Source organism: Mixophyes fleayi, chromosome 1 (assembly GCF_038048845.1).
Source record: "Mixophyes fleayi isolate aMixFle1 chromosome 1, aMixFle1.hap1, whole genome shotgun sequence".
Taxonomy (NCBI): Eukaryota; Metazoa; Chordata; class Amphibia; order Anura; family Limnodynastidae; genus Mixophyes; species Mixophyes fleayi.
In genome coordinates, this window is record NC_134402.1 from 142,519,200 (window position 1) to 142,543,007 (window position 23,808).

The following is a 23,808-nucleotide window of genomic DNA, read 5'->3' on the forward strand; positions in this document are numbered from 1 at the left end:
TTTAATTTATTTCAATTTCCCTGGCATAATGAGACAAAAATGTAGTGATTTTTACAGGGCATCATGATTTTTTTATAGCACTGTATATCTCACCCAAACACTAATAATAACAGCACCCACTCAATAGACCCTCTCATTCCTGACACAAGTCCAACCAGTCACAAGTACATAAGATACAACACAAAAAACCATTACCACTTAAAAAGTCCCAATGGTTTTTCTTTAAACTCACAAGAGCAGTTCAGTTTTTGATATCCAGAGTGCAAATCATAATAATTATAATAATAATAAGAATAAAAGCAAAAATAAAAAGATATATAGAGTAACAAATATAACAAACATTCAGTAGTGGTCAGGGCAGGCTGGGCTGGGGGGCAGTGGGCATTTGCCCCTCAGGCTGGTCCCATAGTGGGCTACCTTGGGCTTGGTCACTGGGCCAACTGCATTTTTATCCTTTAAAATGTTCATAATAGGCTGCTGAGTTGAGTCTTGCCCCTTGGGTTAAAATTTGTGAGCCCTTCCCTGGTATTGGTCATCTCTGTGGACGCGAATCCAAACACGTTTCATCACCAGTTTGTGACTCCCTCAGTGGGTTCTTTGCAAGAATAAATGGTGTTGCAAGAACAGTGTAATTTTTTTTTTTTTTTAAATAAAAATAAATAAATAAAATAATACTACAATGAAATACATTTATTCGGATGATCTTAATGTCTACTGAACATTAAATACATTTTTACAGTTGCTGTTGATTGCAAACACATGTTATAGCACACATATAGACTGTCATCACGAGGGATCAGGACTTAGACTAGCGCTGAAGCTGGAGCAAGAGTTACGGCAGAAAAACAAGTAACTTTGAGATGGCCAAAGCTGGATAGGGACATGGCTGCATGCACTTGAGTTTGGCAATCTTTTACAATAAGTTGACTACGCCAAAATGCACCTTCCGCAACCCGTTCCCTCCCAGAAAGCCGTAGTAAGTGTCCTTTGCGTTCGACGACACTGTGGACAGAGGTGCATTCTGGGTATGAGCAGAGTGATTTTGCAAACAATATCATACTTGCCAACTCTCCCGGAAAGTCCGGGAGACTCCCGAAATTCGGGTCAGTCTCCCGGGCTCCCGGGGGAGCTGGCATTTCTCCCGGATCCAAGATTTCACAGAGAATCGCGTCATTTGACACGATTTGCCTTGTCCCGCCCCCTCCCACCCTCCAGTCACGCCCCCAACTCCCGGAAGCAAGTTTATGGGAGTTGGCAAGTATGAACAATATACGCTCAAAATCGGCAGATAAGTGCCTTGATGAATCAGGCCCTATGTTTGTAAAGCCCATCCCTTTCACATCAGGTAAGGGTGTATGTGAGCCTGTTTACTGTTTTATGTAAAGATATAACCTATTTTGTTATCATTTGATATTTTGTGAGAAAAGATTTGTGAATTATGTGCTAATCTTTGAGTGATCTTAATACTAAACAAGTATTCTAATGTTTGAGGCAAGCTGTGTTGAGCTTTTATGAATAAAGAATCTTTACAAACTAGAGAAAACATGTTTAAATCTTAAAACAACATTTGTATTATGCTACAGTATTTTAACATTGTAATTTTTTTTTAAAAGTGTAGAAAACATTAATAAAGATTCTACCAACAGCGACTCTCTTCAACAGGCTTTTCCATATTATTTATTCATCTTGAGTCGTCAGTTTTGACATCTGTGGTTTTGAATGTAATTTGAAAAGAAAATGATTTATTTCCACTATTAAGAGGGACCAATATACCAATATTCTGATATAAAATGTAGCAAAACCGCTCAGAAAGTGTTGTTTTGCCTGTAGCAAAACGTGACTATTATTAACAGGTTTTTGATTTATTATACATAGATAGGTTTTTACTTAGATATTAAACTTTAAAATTAAAATCAGCCTGACCATAAATGACTACAAACTTTAATTTTTACATATGCCTCAATGTGTTTTTGTGTTAAAAATCTGAACAATGGGCCAGATTAAGCCAAACTTTGCTTGAAACATATCTATATACTTGTGTAGACATTTGATTTTGGTCCATGCACATGCAGTCTAGAATGAATTACCGAGCTGTGTCAGTTACTTAGTCACAACTGCAAAATGTTTTTGCTATTCTTATATTCACTACAATTGTGCCAACAATTCTTTAGATACAGAGCCTCATTTAGAGTAGGCTTAAAGTTACGGCTGCAAAGACCCTGGGCCTGATTCATTAAGGATCTTAACTTAAGAAACTTCTTATTTAAGTCTCCTGGACAAAACCATGTTACAATACAAGGGGTGCAAATTAGTATTCTGTTTTGCACATAAGTTAAATACTGACTGTTTTTTCATGTAGAACACAAATATCAATTTTAAATTTCAGTGTACAAATAAGCTATCAAGTATTTGTGTGCTACATGAAAAAACAGTCAGTATTTAACTTATGTGCAAAACAGAATACTAATTTGCACCCCTTGCATTGTAACATGGTTTTGTCCAGGAGACTTAAATAAAAAGTTTCTTAAGTTAAGATCCTTAATGAATCAGGCCCCTGGTGTGGATTTAGCATTGCACATACCTTAAGATAACCAGCACCAGGCTATACCACCAAGCAGCACCAGGCTAGAGGTAACCAACCCATACTATAGCACTGGTGCCGGGCGGGTAGGCATATTGTTTATTTATTCTTTTTTTAAACTAATAAATGTGATAATGATCATCATCATCAATACATCTCTTTATACCAAGGCTTTTGGAGCTGCTAATGATACCTCTCCTAAGAGGTGTGTATGGAGAAAAAAGATGCATCTCCTCTGGGCATACTGCACTTATGTGTGCCAATACCTACTGTACTTCCCCTTACCCATGTCCAATTCTAAATACAAATGCATTTGTGTGTTGTATTGAAAAATAAATGTTTAACCAAAACAAATGGACTTGCATCAAACTCTAAATCAGGCCCACACTTGACAAACAGTAATGTATAATTTTCAACCTACAACTATTTTTTTTAACTTTCAAATTTTCTATTCTAACCTTATTTTTTTGCTCTCTACTTTATTTTCATTTTATTTTTTATTACATTTTTATTTAAACTGGATCACCACCTAATCTGGCAAACCTTTTAACATCACACCTTTACATAGGCTGTGAAGGGGAGGGGGTGTCTGAGTGGTAGGACCAATCAAATGCTGCAATCTTTGTGAATCTGTGGATTCTGATTGGCCCTCTAGGTCACACCTCCTCTCTGCAACATCACACAGCCATAGTATTTGGTCTTGGCTCTGAGCCCCCGGAAAAACAGCTGCATACAGTAACCTCTGGGGCTTTGTTAAATGGTGAATATTTAAGCCTACCTTCGAGTACTGCTAGTACTCGCAGCATAAATACATTTTGTTACTTTATTCCCAAATTGTTTAAATTCTTGTATCATTAAATAAGCTTTCATTTGAGTATATAATATTTTTATTATAAATTTAAAGTACTTATCGAAAATGCATCTTTATTCCCAAGAATTAATGTAAAGAAAACAGAGGTAAAGCTCTCCCTTTTTGTAGATGACATGTTACTCTTTGTGTCTAAGCCAACTGTATCTAATCCAGTAACACTTGAAATTATCGATGGTTTCGGTTCAGTCACAGGATATAAAATAAATATCCAAAAATCGGAGGTGCTTCTACTTGGAAACATTCCAGTGGTCTCAACACTTTCCGAATAGTGAGACCCACACTTAAATACTTAGGACTTTATATTGCTGCTTCGCCACAACATTTAGACCAATATAATATTTTTCCTATTTATTAACAAAATACAAATACAACTGAACAACTGGAAACAGTTGTCGGGAAGAGTGGCAATTATCAAAAGCATAATTTTTCCTAAACTCACCCATCTTATGCAAATCTTACCTATTGGTATTAGTAAAAAAGATGCCCTCAAAGCAGAAAGCGGAAAGGAGGAGTGGGAATCACTGATATCTTGGTCTTTAACAGAGCTGCAATGTTTAGATACATCTGGAAAGAAAAGGGTATTCTCTCAGTGAAAGATGTTTTTGACCCAGGAGGGTTACTGTTCTCTTTCCAGCAGTTACAGGAGAGACATGCTCTTCCCCATTCCCACTTCTACGTCTATCTGCAAGTCCATCATTATATAGTATGTAAACAACGAACTATATAGCAAGACCTTGGCCCTACCTTACAGAATCTTGAATCCTTATTGAGCTTTTTTGTATTCACAAATTTTAAATTAATTCTATATCAGATTTAATTAATTCTGACATAAAATATTTGTGGTCTAGGGTTTGGGAAACTTGGAGACTGGGTCTTCCAGATCTTCGACCTCCAAAGGAGGTGTTAGCTTATATGAAGTATACTATGAAAGCTCTGAGTTCGGCAAAACTTCAAAAAATACACCTGAAGATAATAAATAGAGCGTATATTTCACAAGTCCAGATGAGACATTCAGTGATCTCCAAATCTGGTATCTGTCCCAAGTGCAAGAAAGAAATATGATGCTACCTTGATTCATAACCTTGGGACTTGCCCGAAAATTATTGCATTTCGAAATAGAATAGTATCCTTCCTCAATTTCACCTTTCATCTACAATTACATCTTTATTATAAAGCATTACTTTTTGCTTCTTTGGACATTTGGAAGGAAAGTCTATCAGACCATTCGGTTCTACCTTTATTTATAATCATAGTTACACTTGCAAAGAAAGCTATTTTGGGCAAGTGGATCTCACATGTGTCTCCGACTGAAATTAGGTCAGAATTTTTAGATATTCTGTATTTTGATAGGCACTCTACATTCTCTGATTTGGAGAAGGGTATTAAAAGTTTTTATACTAAATGGGGCATGTATATTAAAACATTAGATAGTTATACACAAACCCAAATTATGAGGTTGTTTAAAGGAACCAAGTGGTTTCTTTTGAGGCAATTGTAGTGATAAATGTTGAATTGTAACCTTGATGGCTTTATTTGTTCTCATGCATTCCATGGTGTCCTCTTTTTCTCTCTCTGCCCCCCCCCCCCCTCCACAATTTGCTCACTCTTCTCTCCTTCCATAGAAGTGGTATTAACATATATGTGAATATATGATATTAGGTCAATTGGAATTGTGGGACTTCAATTCTTCTCTTCTCGCCTCCTCTTCTCTCTCACTTCTCTATTTCGCCTTCTTTTCCTTATCTACCTTCCCCCTTCCTGAAACCCACTAAAACATTATTTGTACAGTTAATTAATTATTTACATGTCAATATATGTTTTATTATTTCTGTACAATAAACAAATTAAAAAAATAAATAAAAATGCATGTTTGTTATGGCCTACGACCACCTAGATGAGCTTTTAGAACAGGTAGGGTAGAGATCTTCACCTATAGCAGCCGCCTTTCCCGTAGAGCTTTATATGCTCACAGGTACTCAGATGCCCCCAGGTCTTCGGCTCAGAGTAGTAAAAGCTTATCAAAGATGGCCGCAGCGCATGTGGAATAGAAGGCGCTGGTCTAAGCTGGAGCGGATGGTCAGAAGCAGGCCGAGGTCAGGGTCACAGGCAAATAGCGGAGTCCAGTAAACACGCCAAATGATCAGGGCAACTAGCGAAGGTTCAGAGTCTAGGTACAGGCAAAAGGTCAGGGCAACAAGCGATGTTTCGGAGTCCAGGTAACAGGCAGAGGTTCATACACAGAAAAGAAATCCAGGGAATACACCAACACAGCACAGAGCAGGAGAGCAAACAGAGAATCTGAACGCTATAACCGGCAGGGAGGCTAAGCCCTCCCTGTCATAAATACTAATACTGGCCAATCAGGGCTTTGCCCTGTAAAACACTCCTAGGCAGTGGGGATCGCTAAACAGTGCCTTATCAGCCTGCATGCTTGGAGGAGCGCGCCAGGCTGCCCTGTATTGCCGGGGGGCAAGCGCAGTCATCTCGGCGTCCGGCTGCTACCCTGGCAACGGTCGGGCCGAATCCAGGAAGTGACGTCCCGGTCATCATGGAGACGGCCGGGACGCCAGTATAAGGCAGAAGAAAGTCGCGGCGGTGTCCGAGGCCGCCGCGGCTCCTGACAAAGTTTATTTATTTTATTAAAACTGGTTTCCAACTAGAATATAGACATTCCAGCAATTAATCTAAAACTGACTAAGCTTGCATATTCACTAAATAATCAGTTAACAGCGGTGACCATTGCCGCAGCCAAAAGTCTCTACAGGGGGCAATATATACATTATACCATATCTTTTGTTAGCTAGCTCTGCAGGTTTTGCACATGTGCATATCTATACTCAACCACTTAAACTAGGGTGCAATTTGCCTCTCTGTGTGTCATCATTACTTTCTGCAAATGATAGGTATGTAGATAGCTGTAATATTACTTTTTTTTTATATAATTTTCTTTTCTATATTCTCAACTCCATTTAGTTATGCATCACTGTATTAACTAAGCTATTCCAACTAAAGCTGTTCTGAACTTCTAAACATGTTTAATATCTGCAACACTCCATAGCAGTCACCTTAGAAGTGAATGACAATATTTTAAGATGACTCGTTACAGCTTTTTTTCATTTCTGAAAGGACACAATTTATAATTGGCATTCCTGAATAAATTCCTTCTAATCTTCTCAAATGTACCATTCTAAGGGCTCAGTTTACCGTGGAGGAGTAATTTCATTAGGATATTCATGTATTTGTCTGGCTAAATCCACCCTTAACCCATATCAATTTTCTAAACCACATTACATTTAAAATGAAGTTCGCGTAAATGGCATAGGATTTAGTGGTAGGAATTGCATTATTGTCTGGAAGAGATTATTAGAGGTAGATACTGGGCTCATACAAACCATGAAAGAAAAACCATAAGTGAGTCATATGCAAAATAAAAAGTCATTTCACCCAGGTTATCCTTGATTGAATCAACATCAGTGTAAATTACATTAAGAAGTTCCATCTGAGCTCTGTTGCTAATGAGTATGAGATGGTAGAAGTGGTGTTTCACTTAATTTCACATGACTAGTGGTAGAATATAGCTCTCATAATTATGTGATAAAAATAACTTTCATTATCCATGTTTAATATTTTTATATTATTCTGTACACAACTACATGCACGCAAACAGTGATGCTCGAGAGTATTATAATGAAGAAAAACATAGTTTAAGAAAAGTTTATTAAAGAGGTTTTTCACCCCTAACTATGAACTCTGTGAGCACATAATATTTTCACCATTTCACTACCATCACTCCACTCTGGCACCTGTGTTATCATTGTGCAAACAGCAGAGTAATATGCAGTTTAAACTCAAATGTGGAATCCTTGCCCACTGTATAAGGCTTGGACTATTCTTCAAGTTAGGTCCAGTGGGAGAAGACATCAAAAGCCTGTAGAGCAAGATGCAATTTGAACTACAACTTGTTATCCTGTCCTTTTGTACACAGATTTGGGAATAGTCCAAATGGTGTACAAAGTGACAGACTGACAGACTAACAACTGTAGTTCAAGCTGCACCTTGCTGTGCCTGGTACACAGTTCATTATTGGTTTTGGATGGACAACTCCTGATGGCTTTAAATAGCTGTGATAACGACAGCTACAGAAAGAGGCATTCCTTGCTTCTCCCATATTTGAGAATGTTTCAGGCTTTGTAATGTATGCTGGGATGCAATCAAAAAAACAAGTTCATGCTCTGAGGCTATGGTCACAATTATGCACTAAAGTTGGTATTGAAAATGCTTAAAAACATATAGTTGCTTAGACATATTGGGCCTGACACTGAGTTGGACGAATGTTGGGTGTAATTTACTCTCAAAAAATCTGCCTGTAAAAATAGCGCATTTACATCCATATGCTTAGTCGGAGGCATCTCAAGATGCATCCAGCTTTGCACCTGCAGCATTCTTGCTTGGTTTACATCAGGCAAACATGCACTCACATATAGAGGCAGAACTAGTGAGCTGTGGGCCCTGGTGCAGGGAAGTGGGGAGGAGGGAACCGGTGCCCACAGCTCGCTAGTTCCCCGTGCAGGGGGCCGTATTATCTCCATGGACCTCGGTGCACCACACTTGCTGCACCAATGGTAGTTCTGCCACTGCCATATATGCATACACACAACCAGGTTATAAGCACAAGAAAAGTTTGTTATCATCACCGTTTATTTATATAGCGCTGTACAGAGAACTCATTCACATCAGTCCCTGCCCCATTGGAGCTTACAGTCTAAATTACCTAACACACACACACAAACACAAACACAAACACAAACACAAACACAAAGACATAGAGAGAGAGACTAGGGTTCATTTAATAGCAGCCAATTAACCTACTAGTATGTTTTTGGAGTGTGGGAGGAAACCGGAGCACCCAGAGGAAACCCACGCAAACACATGGAGAACATACAAACACCGCACAGATAAGGCCATGGTCGGGAATTGAAATCATGACCCCAGTGCTGTGAGACAGAAGTGCTAACCACTTAGCCACCGTGCTGCCCATGTGTTAACATGTGTTTTGAGAGTGAGAAACACATTTGCTTGATATAAAACAGCAGATTAATCTAGCAGATGTAATAATCCTTCTTGTGTACGAATAAAAGTAACAAAAAAAGATTTTTTTAAATAAACCCACAAAAACCTACATTATTAATGCAGAAAGCACCTATCAGCTGCAGATGTGAAAATCATCATCAGCATGTATTATGCCAAACGGTAGTGCATACAGATCACATTATGCCACACAGTAGTCCTCCTAGTTCATATTATGCCAAAGAGAAGTGCCCCCAGTTCATATTATGCCACACAAATGTGCCCCCATTCATATTATGCAACACAGTAGTGCCCCCAGTCATTATTATGCAACACAGCAATGCCCCTAATTCATATTAAGCCAAATAGTAATGCCCCCAGGATGGTGTAATATATATAGTACATGTACAACTCACTGCACCGCTCTGTTCTCAGCTACTTAGGACTGAGAGAATTAGTGTGCAAAGTGAAGGGGATCGCTGTGCTGATCCTCAATGTCTTGTGAGTGACTCATTCACTGCCACTGCTTATCAGAATGCCGGCAGCACCGGTAATTTTGCAGACAAGCACAGAGAGGTCTGATATTAGCGTGTACATGTGATCTTCCATTCATTGAAATGAATGGAGTCCTGCTCATGCATAAAGATTTAATTAAACATTTCTAAAACATTTCAAGATTCTTTTTGTAATTTGATTTTCTTTGTTTGCAAAACAGAAACAAAATATATTTGTCAAACATACTTCTATATAAAATAAAGTTCATAGTTGTACTTCATTTTATTTCTATTATTGTGTACTATGGCAGATTATAAATACAATATTGAGCATGATGGCGGGTATAACCACAATCAGTGCTTGGATGTTATGTTGATTTTTTAATAAAAGGTGGATAAGAGTATATTGTTCAAATTAAATTTATTTTTTTGAAACCTTTACTGACTTAAACATTTTCTTCTCTAGATTTATAATGGATAGGACTAGTGGAGTTGACATTTCTGGAGTCCCAACTGTCTATTAGCGAGGCCTCATAACCCAGAGGAGACTGAATGAACCACTGTGCTTCCAACATGTATTTGGTTGCATCAAGTGTTGGAGGCCATTTGAGTCCTGTACTAAAAACCTGTAGTCCCATGCTGAATAATGAGAAACTGGTTACTGGTTGCCAATGTTAGCATGTTAAAATGCCCATATTCCCCACAATAATAATAAAAAGTGCAGACAACAACCAAATCTACCTCTCTTCTCCTGCCATCTTCCTTTCCCTCCTCACTAAGGTGTCCTGCTAAATCTCTGCCATTTTCTCCTGGATGTCTCAACACTTCCTTAAACTCAATATACCGAAATCTACATCTACCTCCCCTCTCTGTCAAGCACTGCACTGGCTCCCCCTCAATTACAGAAACCTCTTCAAGCTTCTGACCCTCACCTATAAACCCCTTTCTAACTCCAGTGCTCCTTACCTCTCCAACCTCATCTCCGCTCGCACCCCTTCTCTCCCTCTAAGTTCAGGCAAGGACTGCCGCCTCACCTCCCACCTAATCCCCACATCTCACTCCTGGATTTCTCCTGTGCTGCCTCCCTTCTTTGGAATGCTCTCCCTTGTTCTACCAGGATATCCCCTAGCCTGCAAATCTTCAAATGATCCCTTAAAACTCATCTGTTCAGTAAAGCCTAACCTCTCCTCTGCACTCCTTTTTCCCTCTTTACGCTCCTTCTTCACTGACCGTACTATACCTTACCCTCATTCTTCCCCCGCTCCTACTTACTCTTTTTTATCTCTCCACTCTGAGTTCTAAGACCCTCACCCTATATCCCACTCTGTGTCTGCTGTCAGTCTCCCCCTTCCCCTCTAGAATGTAAACTCCCTTGAGCAGGGCCCTCTTATCCTCGTGTCCTCTTCCTCCAGTTTACATTTGCCTTCGGCTCTCCAGCCTCTTTTTTCCACTTCGACACTTCACTTAGCACGTGTCTCTCCTCTTCTCCTTGCCTTTGCTACTCCATCACTGTCCTGATCCTGTTAGAGGCATCCACACTGCCTTCACAGGTTTTGCCTCCTTTAGTTCACTCCCCACCTCCCTGCACCCCTTTTTCATTTTCTCTTTATTCTGGAACTCACTCTGCCCTCTTTGCCTTGTTCACCTGTTTTCAGCTTATAGAGTTTATATTTATTGCACTTTATTTTTGTACTGCCTTATATGCTGTGTTCTGTTTTGTCCCATGCTCTATATACGGCGATGCGAACCTTTGTTGTGCCTCATAAATAAAAGATATTACTAATAAAAGTATACTAAGCAAAATATGCTTATTCTTGCTGGGGAAGTAAAAGTCTTAGTGTAATAATCTGTCTTGGGAAAATAATTTTTCCCTACATGGTATTACAGACATCTTCAGTTAATCACAACAGTGTGAAATTACTGCATGCTTTCTGCACTTATTAGAATAATGATTATGATAATCATTGTCCTTTCCTTTCCATGGTATGGGGGAAGGGGGTATGCTGCAGGTGGGGGGTGTAGGGACTCAGAGAGAGATGACCGGACATTGTTGTGGCCCCCGCACCTCCAGGCCCTCTCCTTCACTGGTGCCCCAATTTCCAGTTATACACTTCTGATTTCCTCTAGAATATTACATATCCCCCATGAAGCAAATTTATGGGTGCAAAATTTTCAGGAGAGATAATAGGACTACATACTTTAAGCTAAAAGCCAAAAGTTTTAGAAGGGCAACTAATCAGTTAACTTCTTATCAGAAAATAAGCAATTGATTATATTAGCTCAGATTGTTGGGTCTACCCAACCAAAAAGTTATTTATTGATCTTTGTCACTTAGCACTCAATAGAAATATATAAGCATCACTGACATTCCTTTGACTAAGTGGATGCTGTGTACGTTTGACCTACAGAAAATTCATCTAAAATTCTTGCGTGGGTGTGAAATTAGAAAGAATGATTGCCATCAGAACGACAAGGAAATCCTGAGGTGAATTGTAACGCCAATGCTGTGATGAACCATATTGATCCTTTATTATCTTGTCTTGAGAAAACATCCAAACAAATTGGATTTCCAGCTTAGTTAATTAGGTTCTAAGCTTTTGTCAGAAAACGTCAAAGCAAATCACAGTTAGCAGTGGGAGCCAATGGATCTTCCTGGTTTCAAAATAATATGAAGCATACTCCCAGATGCTCTAAAATCCATTGAGCAAGGAGCCTCTTACTTAACTTAGAGAAATTAAAAAAATATAGGTAACTAAATAGACTCTATGCAAATTAGCTACTCTAAGTAATGTGTCTTGCTGAAACTTTAACTAACATTTCAGTGCTACTTATAGGGGGGAATTCAGTTAGCTGCGATGCTCACAGGAACATCGCGGCTGCACATTTTTCACAATAATACAATACCGCAACATCGCAGATTTCTATTCGGCCCGGGACGAAGAGAAATCTGCAATGTTGTGGTAACATGGAGTGCCTAAATAAGGCACTACTGTTATTTGGCAAACTATACCCATAACTGTTTTTTTTTTTTAAGTAGTGCTCTGATGTTACTTAAATAATCAGTGCTGCTGCACATCTGGACATCTATTAATAATAGCAGTGCACTACTTAAGGAGAAAATCAGTTTTGCACATGTGCAGAGGTGATTTCCTCTCCCTTTTTCCCAAGTGCAATGTGATAGTGCTCAATGAGAAATGCTGTGATGTCCCAGTGTTGGCAGTGAGCTCTATAGCTCTCTGCTGTGTCCTTAAGTATATAGAAGGGATAGTGATGAAGGGGCTTGGAGGACGGGGTTAAAAAATGGGAAGGGTGATGAGAGAGGCAAAAGGATGATAGAGGACAGGAAGAGGGGGTCATACTTGAATAAATATGGTATATTCGCTTGACACAACAAGGTGACCATAATGAACTGAAATGTTACTATAAACCTCTTATGAGATATAACAACAGATTTAGGTGTTGCTTACATTTTTATTGCCTTTTTGTCCTTGCATTAAGCATAAGACAGTTTAGAGAATAGCTACTAATGTGTTAGCACATATCATTGGCATTCTCTTATCCTTAAGGACTGATATGTAAGTAACACTGACAGTGGGACCTTACTTATCTTAGAGCATAACCTCTTGGTATTAAGGCCTTATTAAAAAAATGATGCATTTCTGTACTTATTGTTAAAAAATCAACCTTACGTATTGCAATTATCTGTTAAAAATTGTATCGCTAACAACAAATGAATCTCAAGCTTCTGTTGTCAATTTCTACTCTAATAGGTCAATTTTACTGGGAGTTCAGTATATTCAATTACAAAAAAAAAAGACACATTAAAAGACATACACATCTGATATAATCCATCATTATAAATATTTTAGATTGGATGTAATTTTGAGAAACATGCTTTAAACGTGCATTGAGAGATGTTTGCTCAAGAGCATGGTGCAAATTGCAAATTGTAATGTAATACATAGCGGCCAATCAGTTTAAGTGTATGTTTTAATTAGTTAAAATAACTGATGCAGCAAAGCTGCTAGCTGAGTGGTTGTTCTGGTCTATACCATGCTATTAAGTGTCCATCACTGTCTAAAATGAACTTCATCCTACTAATGAATAAGTGTTGCCACATTTTTTAATAAAAATAAATGTTAACTTTACCTCCGGGCAATGGCACAACTGTCTGGCCTTACTATAAAACTCCAGGGCCTTTAGTATAATATAAAGGGGAGAGAGGAGGGATAAACAGGGATGTAGTGTGTCATTGCAGCTCATCAAGTCATTTTTTGCAATGATATTGATGGTCTTGACCCCTACACTTCAACTCCAGTGCATGCAAGTGATTTATTTATGCAAATAGCAAAAAGATGGTGAGTATTTCAGGATATCAGTGAGGGATCTAGCATAGATAGGTATTACAATGTTCTGAGCTCTTGATAACTACATTTTGGCCCATATAAACGTTTAAATGAATTTATTGTAAAACATTCTATAATCAATGTGATGAGATGAAGTGTCAGGACTCTGAAAAGAGGGGTTTAGCTTTCTGAACCCTCCTTCTCATCCAAACTATGCTTAACATTGCTTGGATTCTAGTGTGTTAACCATGTATCAGTGGCGGATCCGGGGGGGAGGGTGGCGATCGGGACAATCGCCCCCCCTAGCGGGGGCTTGCTGCCGACAGCTGCACACTGTGCAGGTCCGCTCGGCAGTGACAGTGTACTGCCCGGCTGCTCTGATTGTGTTTTAAACACAATCAGAGCAGCGGGACAGCACACTGCAACTGCCGAGCGGACCTGCACATACTGTGCAGCCGCCGGCAGCCTTAGAAATCAGAAAGGGGGCGGGGCCTAAATCGCCCCCTCTAAAATCGCCCGGGGTATATCAATAGTCTGGATCCGCCCCTGCCATGTATGCATCTATTTTATGTTTATTGGACTTTCTTAAATGATGTCAGGTGGGTCCATAACTATAACGTTATCCTTATTATTAGTGTCTTGTAGTAATTGTACTGAAATATTTGCGCTTTGTAAGAGAGAATCTACACACAGAGAAATGCCATGTTCATTAGCCTAGCCAGCAGAGAAAGTGTTACACTTATCAAGCACACTCCAAAGAGTGGGGGTTGGGGTTCAACCCTTGTAGGAGAGAACAGGAGAGGGGTTTTATTTTAAAGTGAGACACAGGACGCTGGGTGTGTGGCTACAGGCGAGGGCTGTTGGACTGGTCCAGGATCGTGTCTGTATAAATATTTGCTAATTTGTGCGCCCCAAACAATCGGGAAAACATTGAACTTGTCCCTACCTTGTGGGTATTGGAGTGAAGAGCATGGCTCAGTAGCCAGGATTGTAAATTGGAGTGAAAGAGATAAACACAATGCTGTGTGATAGGAGTGTTTAGTCTGCTGTGTGGTGAACCCCTGATATTGTCGCATTTTTGCTATTATTGTGTACTGTGTGTCTTTATATATAATAGATGGGTTCGTCTTACACCCACTATTTCCCAGGTCATTTATCTAACTTATATTGAGGTACCATTACCTTGATATCCTCTCAATCAATTCTAGATTTAATGAAAGGTACAATTTAAAGAGTCTGATAATGTATGTCATTTATAGTGTTTCTATGGTTATCTCCTATTAGGCATTTCTATGGCATTTGTTCCTTACCTTGCAAGATGTAAGGGAGGTTGTCATTTGTAAAAGGCTCCGAGGGATTGTCAGTAGGTTCTAAAAAGCAATAATCATCAATCACATCGGATATCCATTCAGAAACGGTATTCTCTGAGTCCTTTTCTCCACTTTCCTCTTTGCGGTTCATTACAGGATACTCATGTGCATCTAGTTCAGATTCGTTAATTGGGTCCACATTTGCTTCATGCTCATTTCCGCGTGAGTCTTTTGTAGATTGCTGATCTGCTGATTTTAAAGTTACAGCATAAAAAGTAGACTATGTTAAATGAAAATAGTGCCAAAAAGTAAATGAGTTATCTGAACATTAAAATTTAATGCGATGCAGCCGAGTAATATTGCATTTGAAATATTACATAAGCTGACATCCAACAGCAGTTTATTTAGCCTCCAACATCAGTCACAGTCACTTTTGACTATAGAGATTTTTGAAACTTGTAATTCCACCATAAAAAATGTATTATAAATCAATTCCAAGCAATAATCTAAATATATAGCAACATTTTCTAAAATATAGCCATACACTGTCCATTCACGCAGCCAGACAACTGGGCAGCTGGATCTCTGTCAGCTTTGGCCACAGATGTATATGGCCACATCTGAATAAATTTGATGAGGCTTCACTAGCGAGGTTAATCACTGACCACATACACGGCCAAATGCGGTTATTGTTCGACTACACCTGCTACGTAATGTTCATCACCAGATGGTTCCCAATCAGATTGGAATTTGCCCATAAAAACCGTTGATTTGCAACCAAATAACTCTTTAAAAAATTAACTGGCTGTCAAAATCACAGCATTATGGAAAAAAGATTGCCAATCCCGATCTCCAGATATAACAAGTGTTTAACATGACACAACTTAGTTTATATAATGCACATTTATTCTTTAAGGAAATACACTACAGTGTGTCAAGTGTGTTTCCCAAAGTATAATAAAATTCCCTGCAATACCTTTCTTGTCACCAGAGGACAGCACTTTTGACCCTTGACAGAATATAATCTGTATGTCAGATGGATGAAAGGATGCAATAGATTTGTGTGCATATATTGTGCTTTGTGAATCAAATTACTATATTCGTTCTCTGGATTAAATTAATGAATTGGCAGCATCTTTGGTCTAAGTGATTTACATGTCAGTCACTTGCAGAAAAAAACACACGGCTGGATAGCAGAAAATTGCAAGTAATTTACCGTTATCTCCGCTTAGACCACAAATACTGCTGTGTGTAAAAAGAAAAGAATTTAAAAATGGGCAGCATGCCCCCTCCCGAAAACCTGAACTAACCCCAGTGCTAGACAGCCCAGGTCGGTTCCATTATAAAGTGGGAGGCTACAAGCATTGGGTCCCCCTGCTATAGTGAAAACTACCCCCAGGCTGGTGAGTGAAAGTTTTAGTGCCTCATCTTCCTGAGACAAAGAGCCCTGTGCTGAAAAGTCCCTTGAGCTGCGATAATTAACAAATCTGGGACCCTTGGAGTGCCAGTACAGTGAATCGCTGATGAATGTACCAAAAAAGCAAATATAAATAACAATCAAACACATACTGTACAATTATAAAATTTATTTTAATTGAAATACCAACTCACCAAAAACCCCTATGAGTTTTGCCTGTTACCAAAAGAGTAAAAATAATAAAGTAAACACATAAATTTAAAACACACTTTAATTGAAGAAGCGACTCCCGAAAAACCCTTGTTCATCACTTTATTGAAAATAAATATGTAAAATATTATTTCCTTCTTTCTGGATCCAATTTAGTCCAAATCAGGAAAAATAGAAAAATCCCAAGAAAACAGGCATTTTGAGTTCCAAAATTTAGAGTGACCAAAGAAATCCATTCAAAAACCTCTCCACTGTTATCAATATCTCTACAGATATCTTTTTCAGGAGCTTCATGTGAGTCATTTGGTATGCAATTGAAATGATGCACAACGATACTTATTTACATCTAAAAATCCTTATTATATAGATGCAGGCTCGGCGCTCCCATTAGGCAAGGTTAGGCACTTGCCTAGGGCGCCGGGCTCTGGAGGGCGCCTGGAGGGCGCCACAGAATTCTAAAATACTTTAAAACTGTGCGGCGACCGCTGACCATACCTGTCATGGCCGCCGCACAGCATTCAGATGGACGGGGAGGGGGGGAAGAGGCTATTTTGTCACCACCGCCGCCTCTCTGCTCCGTCTCCTCCCCTCCACTTACTAGTGTCAGTGAGTGGAGGGGAGGAGACGGAGCAGAGAGGCGGCGGTGGTGAGACAAGGCAAGGAGAGGAGGGAGGAGGGAGGAGGGAGGAGGGTGGCGATTTTTGCGGGGGGGGGGGCACCGCTTTTTTAAAAATGTCTAGGGCGCCGTGGACCCTAGCACCGGCCCTGTATAGATGTTATCATGCCCTTAGGTATTCCAAATGCATTCCTAGTGCACCGGTTATATCCTATGTAACTATGCTGCTGAAACCCTGTTGGCAAATGCTAACAAATCAAAATATTTAGCTATTTATTTAGCCAAAATAGATATTTTTAAATGATGTAAAAAATACTATGTGCACATGACAAATGGTAGTTATTTATAAAAAACCTGACAGTATTTCTCTTTTTTTTCTACCATTTCTGATCATGTTTTAGTGTTTTGACATTTACTTAATGGCAAGTACGTGAAGCTATCAATAACCTGTATAAAGGCTGCCAACAATTCAACGCTGCAATGAACAGGCATAGAAATATGTTCTTTGAACCAAGCACACAAATGAAAAAAATGTAAATTATTGTGATTTACCTGCACGCTGGTCCATGTCCACATAAACATCTTCGTGCTCACGTTCTACAACTTCCCTGGGTATATCCGTCTGATTAGCTTTTTCCTGGAAAAGAGTAAGGAACAGAAATGTCAGCAGCAGAAAAGTATAGCAAAACACACAAGGTGCACAGTAAAAGGCAACTAATATCCAAGTCATTTTTATTTTAAGAATTTAATTCTAAATAAAATATGATTTTTATTTACAAACTATAAGAATGGGCTCAGCTTAACAGTGATTTAACTGGTTGACATAGTTTACATACATGACCATATAAATTGAATCTTAAATGCTCTTTTGCTTCAGAATTTAAATTAATTGTGCCCAGTACAATATTGTTTCTCTGTCTAGGCTAGGGGAAAACGTGAGGTTATCTGACAGCCTCCCGTTGTTTGTTGTCTGTCAATTTCTTGACCTCTGACCTGCATTAAATTATAGTTATCCTTCACCTCAATCACTCACGAGTCCTCCCAAACCTGCTTCCATGCTACCCCAACCTCATTATTCTGTAAGACTACAAGAGGAAGGGTACATTTATATCCACTAATTAGAACAAAAGTCTTGTTAAATCTTGTCACACTAAAACCCAGTGATTGCAGAGGGAGCCAGGGTCAAGTGATAAGTGCGCCTCTGTTCCAAAAGAGAGACTCCAGAACAAATGAATGTCATGAGGAGCAGGATCGAACAACCAGAGGACCCGAGACGTTCGGCAGCATAACATTAAGCCTAGGTCAGGAGTAAAACTGAACCTTACAACTATACAGAACATTTCAGGGCAGTTGTTAGAGACAGTGCCAGAGACAATTCTGCCACAGACACTGATTATATCTACCGTTACCTATTATAAATTGGATAAACTTGGGAAAGTAATGAGTTATTGTAGAGACATACATTGTAATATATTCTTCTACCCAAATAAAATAATGTTTATTAAAATACAAATATGTCAGAGCTGTCACAGCAACAAAGTATAGCAACATATAGGGATGGTCACATTACTGTTATATTCACTTTGTTAGTCATAGATAGTATATTAGCAAGAGAATGTGAGATTTGTTACTTAACTAAGCTAATTTATCAGCAGAAAGTTAATAGTATTAATTGGGTTATCAAGTTCTAATGTATGTTAAACATCATCCATGTTGCTCATTTAGCACATTATTATGCTTTGCTCATTACTTTCCCTTAATATCCCATACTATTCAATCACTCCACCTGCTATGTTTCAAAAACGAGTCATTTTGGTTTATCTCATTTATACATTAGTAATGATTCTCCCCGATTGACATGTTCGGCCCCATTTAGAGTGGCAATGCCACTACAACCCCATTTAAAGTAAGAGACTTTAAGCAATGCTACATACCCCTGGGAAGGACTGTCCAGGTATTACATAAATGAAACATGTGGGGATCCAACAGAACAAGACGCAAGTACATTCCAACTCTTATGCACCATTCCAATGTAGATACTAATATATATATATATATATATATATATATATACAAGTTAACCCGTGCATGATACTCATGCATTCTAGTCAAATCAAGATACTTAAGGTCTTAAAAAGGTTCTTGTCATGCATTTGGGCCTAGCCCAGGCCTCCTCAGGGGAAGATCGTTACTTCCCGACGCAAGCGCCCTTTTTGAATGTGTGTTCATGAGGTAAAATTACCTCACGAAAATGAGTTTGACCCCTCAACTCGTAAATTTAGCCTTTACTACCCCTCCCACGGGGGGGAAGGAGGGATGATGGAAGTTAACTGACTTGACTATTCTAATTTTTTTGTCAAATAATGTCAGTATACCAAATTTCAGGTCAATTGAATGAGCCCTTTCTGAGAAAATAGTTTTTTCCAAACACACACACACACTAACGCACGCCTCTACACATGTGTGTTCATGAGGTAAAATTACCTCACGAAAATGAGTTTGAGTCCTACCAAATTTCAGCCCTTTTTGAATTTTTTTCTCCACACACACTAAGAATTTAGTAGGTCAGTGTATAACTCTGCCCAGCAGGTGGCGCTGCAACTTGTTTTTTTCCCCACACACACACAGACAGACAGATGCCACTAAGGATTTATATATTATATATATATATATATATATATATATATACAAGTAAACCCGTGCATGATACTCATGCATTCTAGTCAAATCAAGCTATTTAAGGTGTTAAAAAGGTTCTTGTCATGCATTTGGGCCATAGCCCAGGCCTCAACCACCAACCACTCCCCACTGTCACCGCCGGCAACCACCAACTACTCCCAACTGTCACTTCTCCTTCAAGAAATATATATATATTTTTTTTAAATCTTTATGAACACTTTTAACAATTAACAAATTAAATTAACAAATTAAAAACATCTTAGTATACCAAATTTCAGCCCTTTCTGAATTTTTTTTTACACACACACTAAGAATTTAGTAGGTCAGTGTATAACTCCGCCCAGCAGGTGGCGCTGCAGCTTGGTTTTATGTTTTCCACACACACACACACACACACACAGACAGACAGACTAACACACGCCACTAGACATTTAGATTTTATATATATATATATATATATATATATATATATATATCTACTATATAAATGCCTAGTGGCGAGTGTGAAAAAAAAAAAACAAGCTGCAGCGCAACCTGCTGGGCAGAGTTATACACTGACCTATATATTTCTTGAAGGAGAAGTGACAGTTGGAAGTGGTTGGTGGTTGCCACGTTCAAAAATGGCGCTTGCGTCGGGAAGTAACGCTCTTCCCCTGAGGTGGCCTGGGCTAGGCCCAAATGCATGACAAGAACCTTTTTAACACCTTAAGTAGCTTGATTTGACTAGAATGCATGAGTATCATGCACGGGTTAACTTGTATATATATATATATATATATATATATATATATATATTGGGAAAGGAGCACTGGGGAGAGGTAAGTGGATTCTTATTCCCTAACTTTCTGTCATCTGTGTTTTAATAACCCAGGCAAAGTGTGTATGTTAGGGAAAGTAAGCTTCAGTAAGCCAGTGTAAGGATCCTTGAGGTTATGAATAGAGGGAGAGGAGCGGGCTCCATTCATAAGGCCCATTTTGGGTCTCCCAACCTTCTAGCCAGTTGCTGGCTAATAAGGAGTATCACCTGTAACGTGCTTAAGGTGCTGTAAAAATCTGTGAGGTTGTTTCCTCGGTCTCTTGCCAGCTGATGCCTGCTGAGAGACACTGCAATTTGTTCCCAGTAGTTGTTGTTATTTTGTGTGTGTGGGATATTTGGTTCCTCCACGTTAGAAATGGTACTCCTTGTTGTATTAGCTAGAACTGGAGAGGCTAGGACTTTTGTTTGATTTGTTCAGTTTGGAGCTGCTAAATAAAACTAGCTGCACTGGACCGTTGTGTGTGTGTGTGTTGTGTATATATATATCTTCTATATAAATGGCTAGTGGCGTGTGTGGGAAAAAAAAAACCCAAGCTGCAGCGCCACCTGCTGGGCAGAGTTATACACTGACCTATATATTTCTTGAAGGAGAAGTAACAGTTGGGAGTGGTTGGTGGTTGCCGGGGGTGACAGTGGGGAGTTTTTAACACCTTAAGTAGCTTGATGAAGGATGTGGCGATGAAGATGAAGGATGAGGTGATAGAGAAAAATGATGAGGTGGTGACATGTGGACAAAACCACGTTAAAAAAGGGCGCTTGCGTCGGGAAGTAACGCTCTTCCCCTGAGGAGGCCTGGGCTAGGCCCAAATGCATGACAAGAACCTTTTTAACACCTTAAGTAGCTTGATTTGACTAGAATGCATGAGTATCATGCACGGGTTAACTTGTATATATATATATATATATATATATATGTATATATATATATATATATCTATAATATAAATGTCTAGTGGCGTGTGTTAGTCTGTCTGTCTGTGTGTGTGTGTGGAAAAAATAAAACCAAGCTGCAGCGCCACCTGCTGGGCGGAGTTATACACTGACCTACTAAATTCTTAGTGTGTGTGGAAAAAAAATTCAGAAAGGGCTGAAATTTGGTATACTAAGATGTTTTTAATTTGTTAATTTAATTTGTTAATTGTTAAAAGTATTTATAAAGATTTAAAAAAAATATATAAATATTTCTTGAAGGAGAAGTGACAGTTGGGAGTGGTTGGTGGTTGCCGGGGGTGACAGTGGGGAGTGGTTGGTGGTTGAGGCCTGGGCTATGGCCCAAATGCATGACAAGAACCTTTTTAACACCTAAAGTAGCTTGATTTGACTAGAATGCATGAGTATCATGCACGGGTTAACTTGTATATATATATATATATATATATATATACACGTATATATATATATATATATATATATATACACGTATATATATATATATATATATATATATATATATATATATATATATATACGTGTATATATATATATATATATATATATATATATATATGCCATGATTACTATTACTACTCTTTCATATTTAGCAATTGCTTTTTCTAATAAGGACAAATCTCAGCACTGATTACTGAGAGAAGTAAGGGCTTATAAATATTTGTTTTGTTCTATGGTTGTGTATTATAATATAATCATATACAATTAGACAAACATACTTCTACTTTCTGGTATATTATTCTAAACAGACATTTGCACAGGACTGTTATAAAAGTATTGACTTAGCGTGCATATTTGCTTTTCATATCAGCCGGTATTCTGTGCAGAATCACTATTTAGCTGCAGTGTTTAGAGAAAAGCAATGATTAGTTTCTTTATGTTTTGCTAAATAATTATGTAAGCTTTTAATGGCATTGTGAGGATACTCTGCAGTGCAGAAGGCTGGATGGTGGTGAGGCCCAGATGGAGCAAGGGTCCAGAGGGTGCAGGGGCCCAGATGGTGCAGTCATCCGGCCTAGGAATGATATCTATGTGCTATCTGTGAGCTATAGATGAGCCCACAGGTCTCACATTTTCACTGTCAGATAGTTAAGGACGATGGATTGAACAATCAAAGAGGTGAGGATGATGGAATGAACAGTAGTGTAAGGCAGCCAGAAGATTCATAAGGGAGCAGGTCCAGCACAACACATTTCAGAAATAATCCAAAAACGAAGTCTCTTCAGAATATTCATATTCTCAATTTATTATGTATGCGCAATAAGACCATTTAGTTCAAATAGAACAATGGTAATTTCACATTACTTTCGCAAGCATTTGATGCCCTGAAACCACAAAATGCATACGTAGACAAAGCATCACATAAGATCTTAGACCAATAATATCCCTCCACATATCAGGGTCTCTCAACATCTCCTATCATCCCCCAGATATAGGCAAACATCCAAGTAGACCTTGTCATATCTTATCAGATGTTAACTTACTGTACCACAGCTTCCCTGTTCCCTGATATTATCGACGAGGGTACATTTCATTTTAAATACGTTACGCTATGCAATATACTTTAGACAAGTTTCCCCACACACCTTAAGCAACATTGTCTGAAAAACAGAAAACCTTAATTTGTCAATATATATCCACTATAGCTTGTTTAACTCTTGCGCATCCTATTATTTATAACCAGCTTTAATTCAACTTCCATTTTGTGTGAATTAATTATCCATATCAACTGGTACTTGGACTAGGGTAGAATGGAGCTTAATGCCATAGGTGTGCCGCAGATCATGGCAGAACTGGAGTGACATTACGAGAGCTTTGAGCAGTTTTGTTCCCTGGTGTCACACGCCGGGCGATCGGACTATACACCCGATCCCCGGCACTCTTACCTGCTTATGCCGACCGCTCGCTCCGGGATGGACGGCGCCATCTTTGCTCTGGGTCTGCGCATGTGCAGACCCGTTTTATTAATCTACTCTGTCCCTCTCCTATTGGGTAGAATTTTGGCTCCAAAATTTAAAAGGCACTTCCTCTGAATCCTCAGTGCCTGTTCTTTGCGTTACCATTTTGGTACTAGACGTGGCTCCCTGATTCCTGCTTGTCCGCAGAGCTGACACTCTACTCCAGCGCAACACCTTCTTTTCAGTGAAACCTGCTGACTACTGGACCAACACTTTCTAAGTGTTTCTGCCACCATCCCAGTGGTAACCAGGCATCCGCAGAGCTGACACTCTACTACTACGCTTCACCTCCAATCTAGTGAAACCTACTGTCTACTGAACCAACGCCTACTAAGTGTTTACTGCTGCCATCCCAGTGGTAACCAGTCGACCGCAGAGCTAACACTCTATTACAGTGCTGTCTAAGTCCTGACACTCCCTATTGTTCTGTCACAATTCCAGTGGTAACCTGTCGTCTGCAGAGCTTACACCTCACTCTGTTCTCCTCCGCCATT

General features: G+C 39.1%; 1 protein-coding gene across 5 annotated transcripts in view; it reads right to left on the reverse strand.

The window, feature by feature from the left end:
• The window catches only part of BANK1 (B cell scaffold protein with ankyrin repeats 1), a 348,964-nt gene that overhangs the window by 84,661 nt on the left and 240,495 nt on the right, over positions 1-23,808 (reverse strand). For 4 of the 5 annotated variants that reach the window (XM_075201122.1, XM_075201104.1, XM_075201112.1 and 1 more), the window contains 2 exons: positions 17,465-17,549; positions 14,670-14,915 (listed from right to left, as the gene is read on the reverse strand). In XM_075201122.1, coding sequence (XP_075057223.1) covers positions 14,670-14,915; positions 17,465-17,549 — 331 coding nt within the window. The remainder of the gene's footprint in view (positions 1-14,669; positions 14,916-17,464; positions 17,550-23,808) is intronic. The other variant, XM_075201133.1, reaches the window with a different exon arrangement.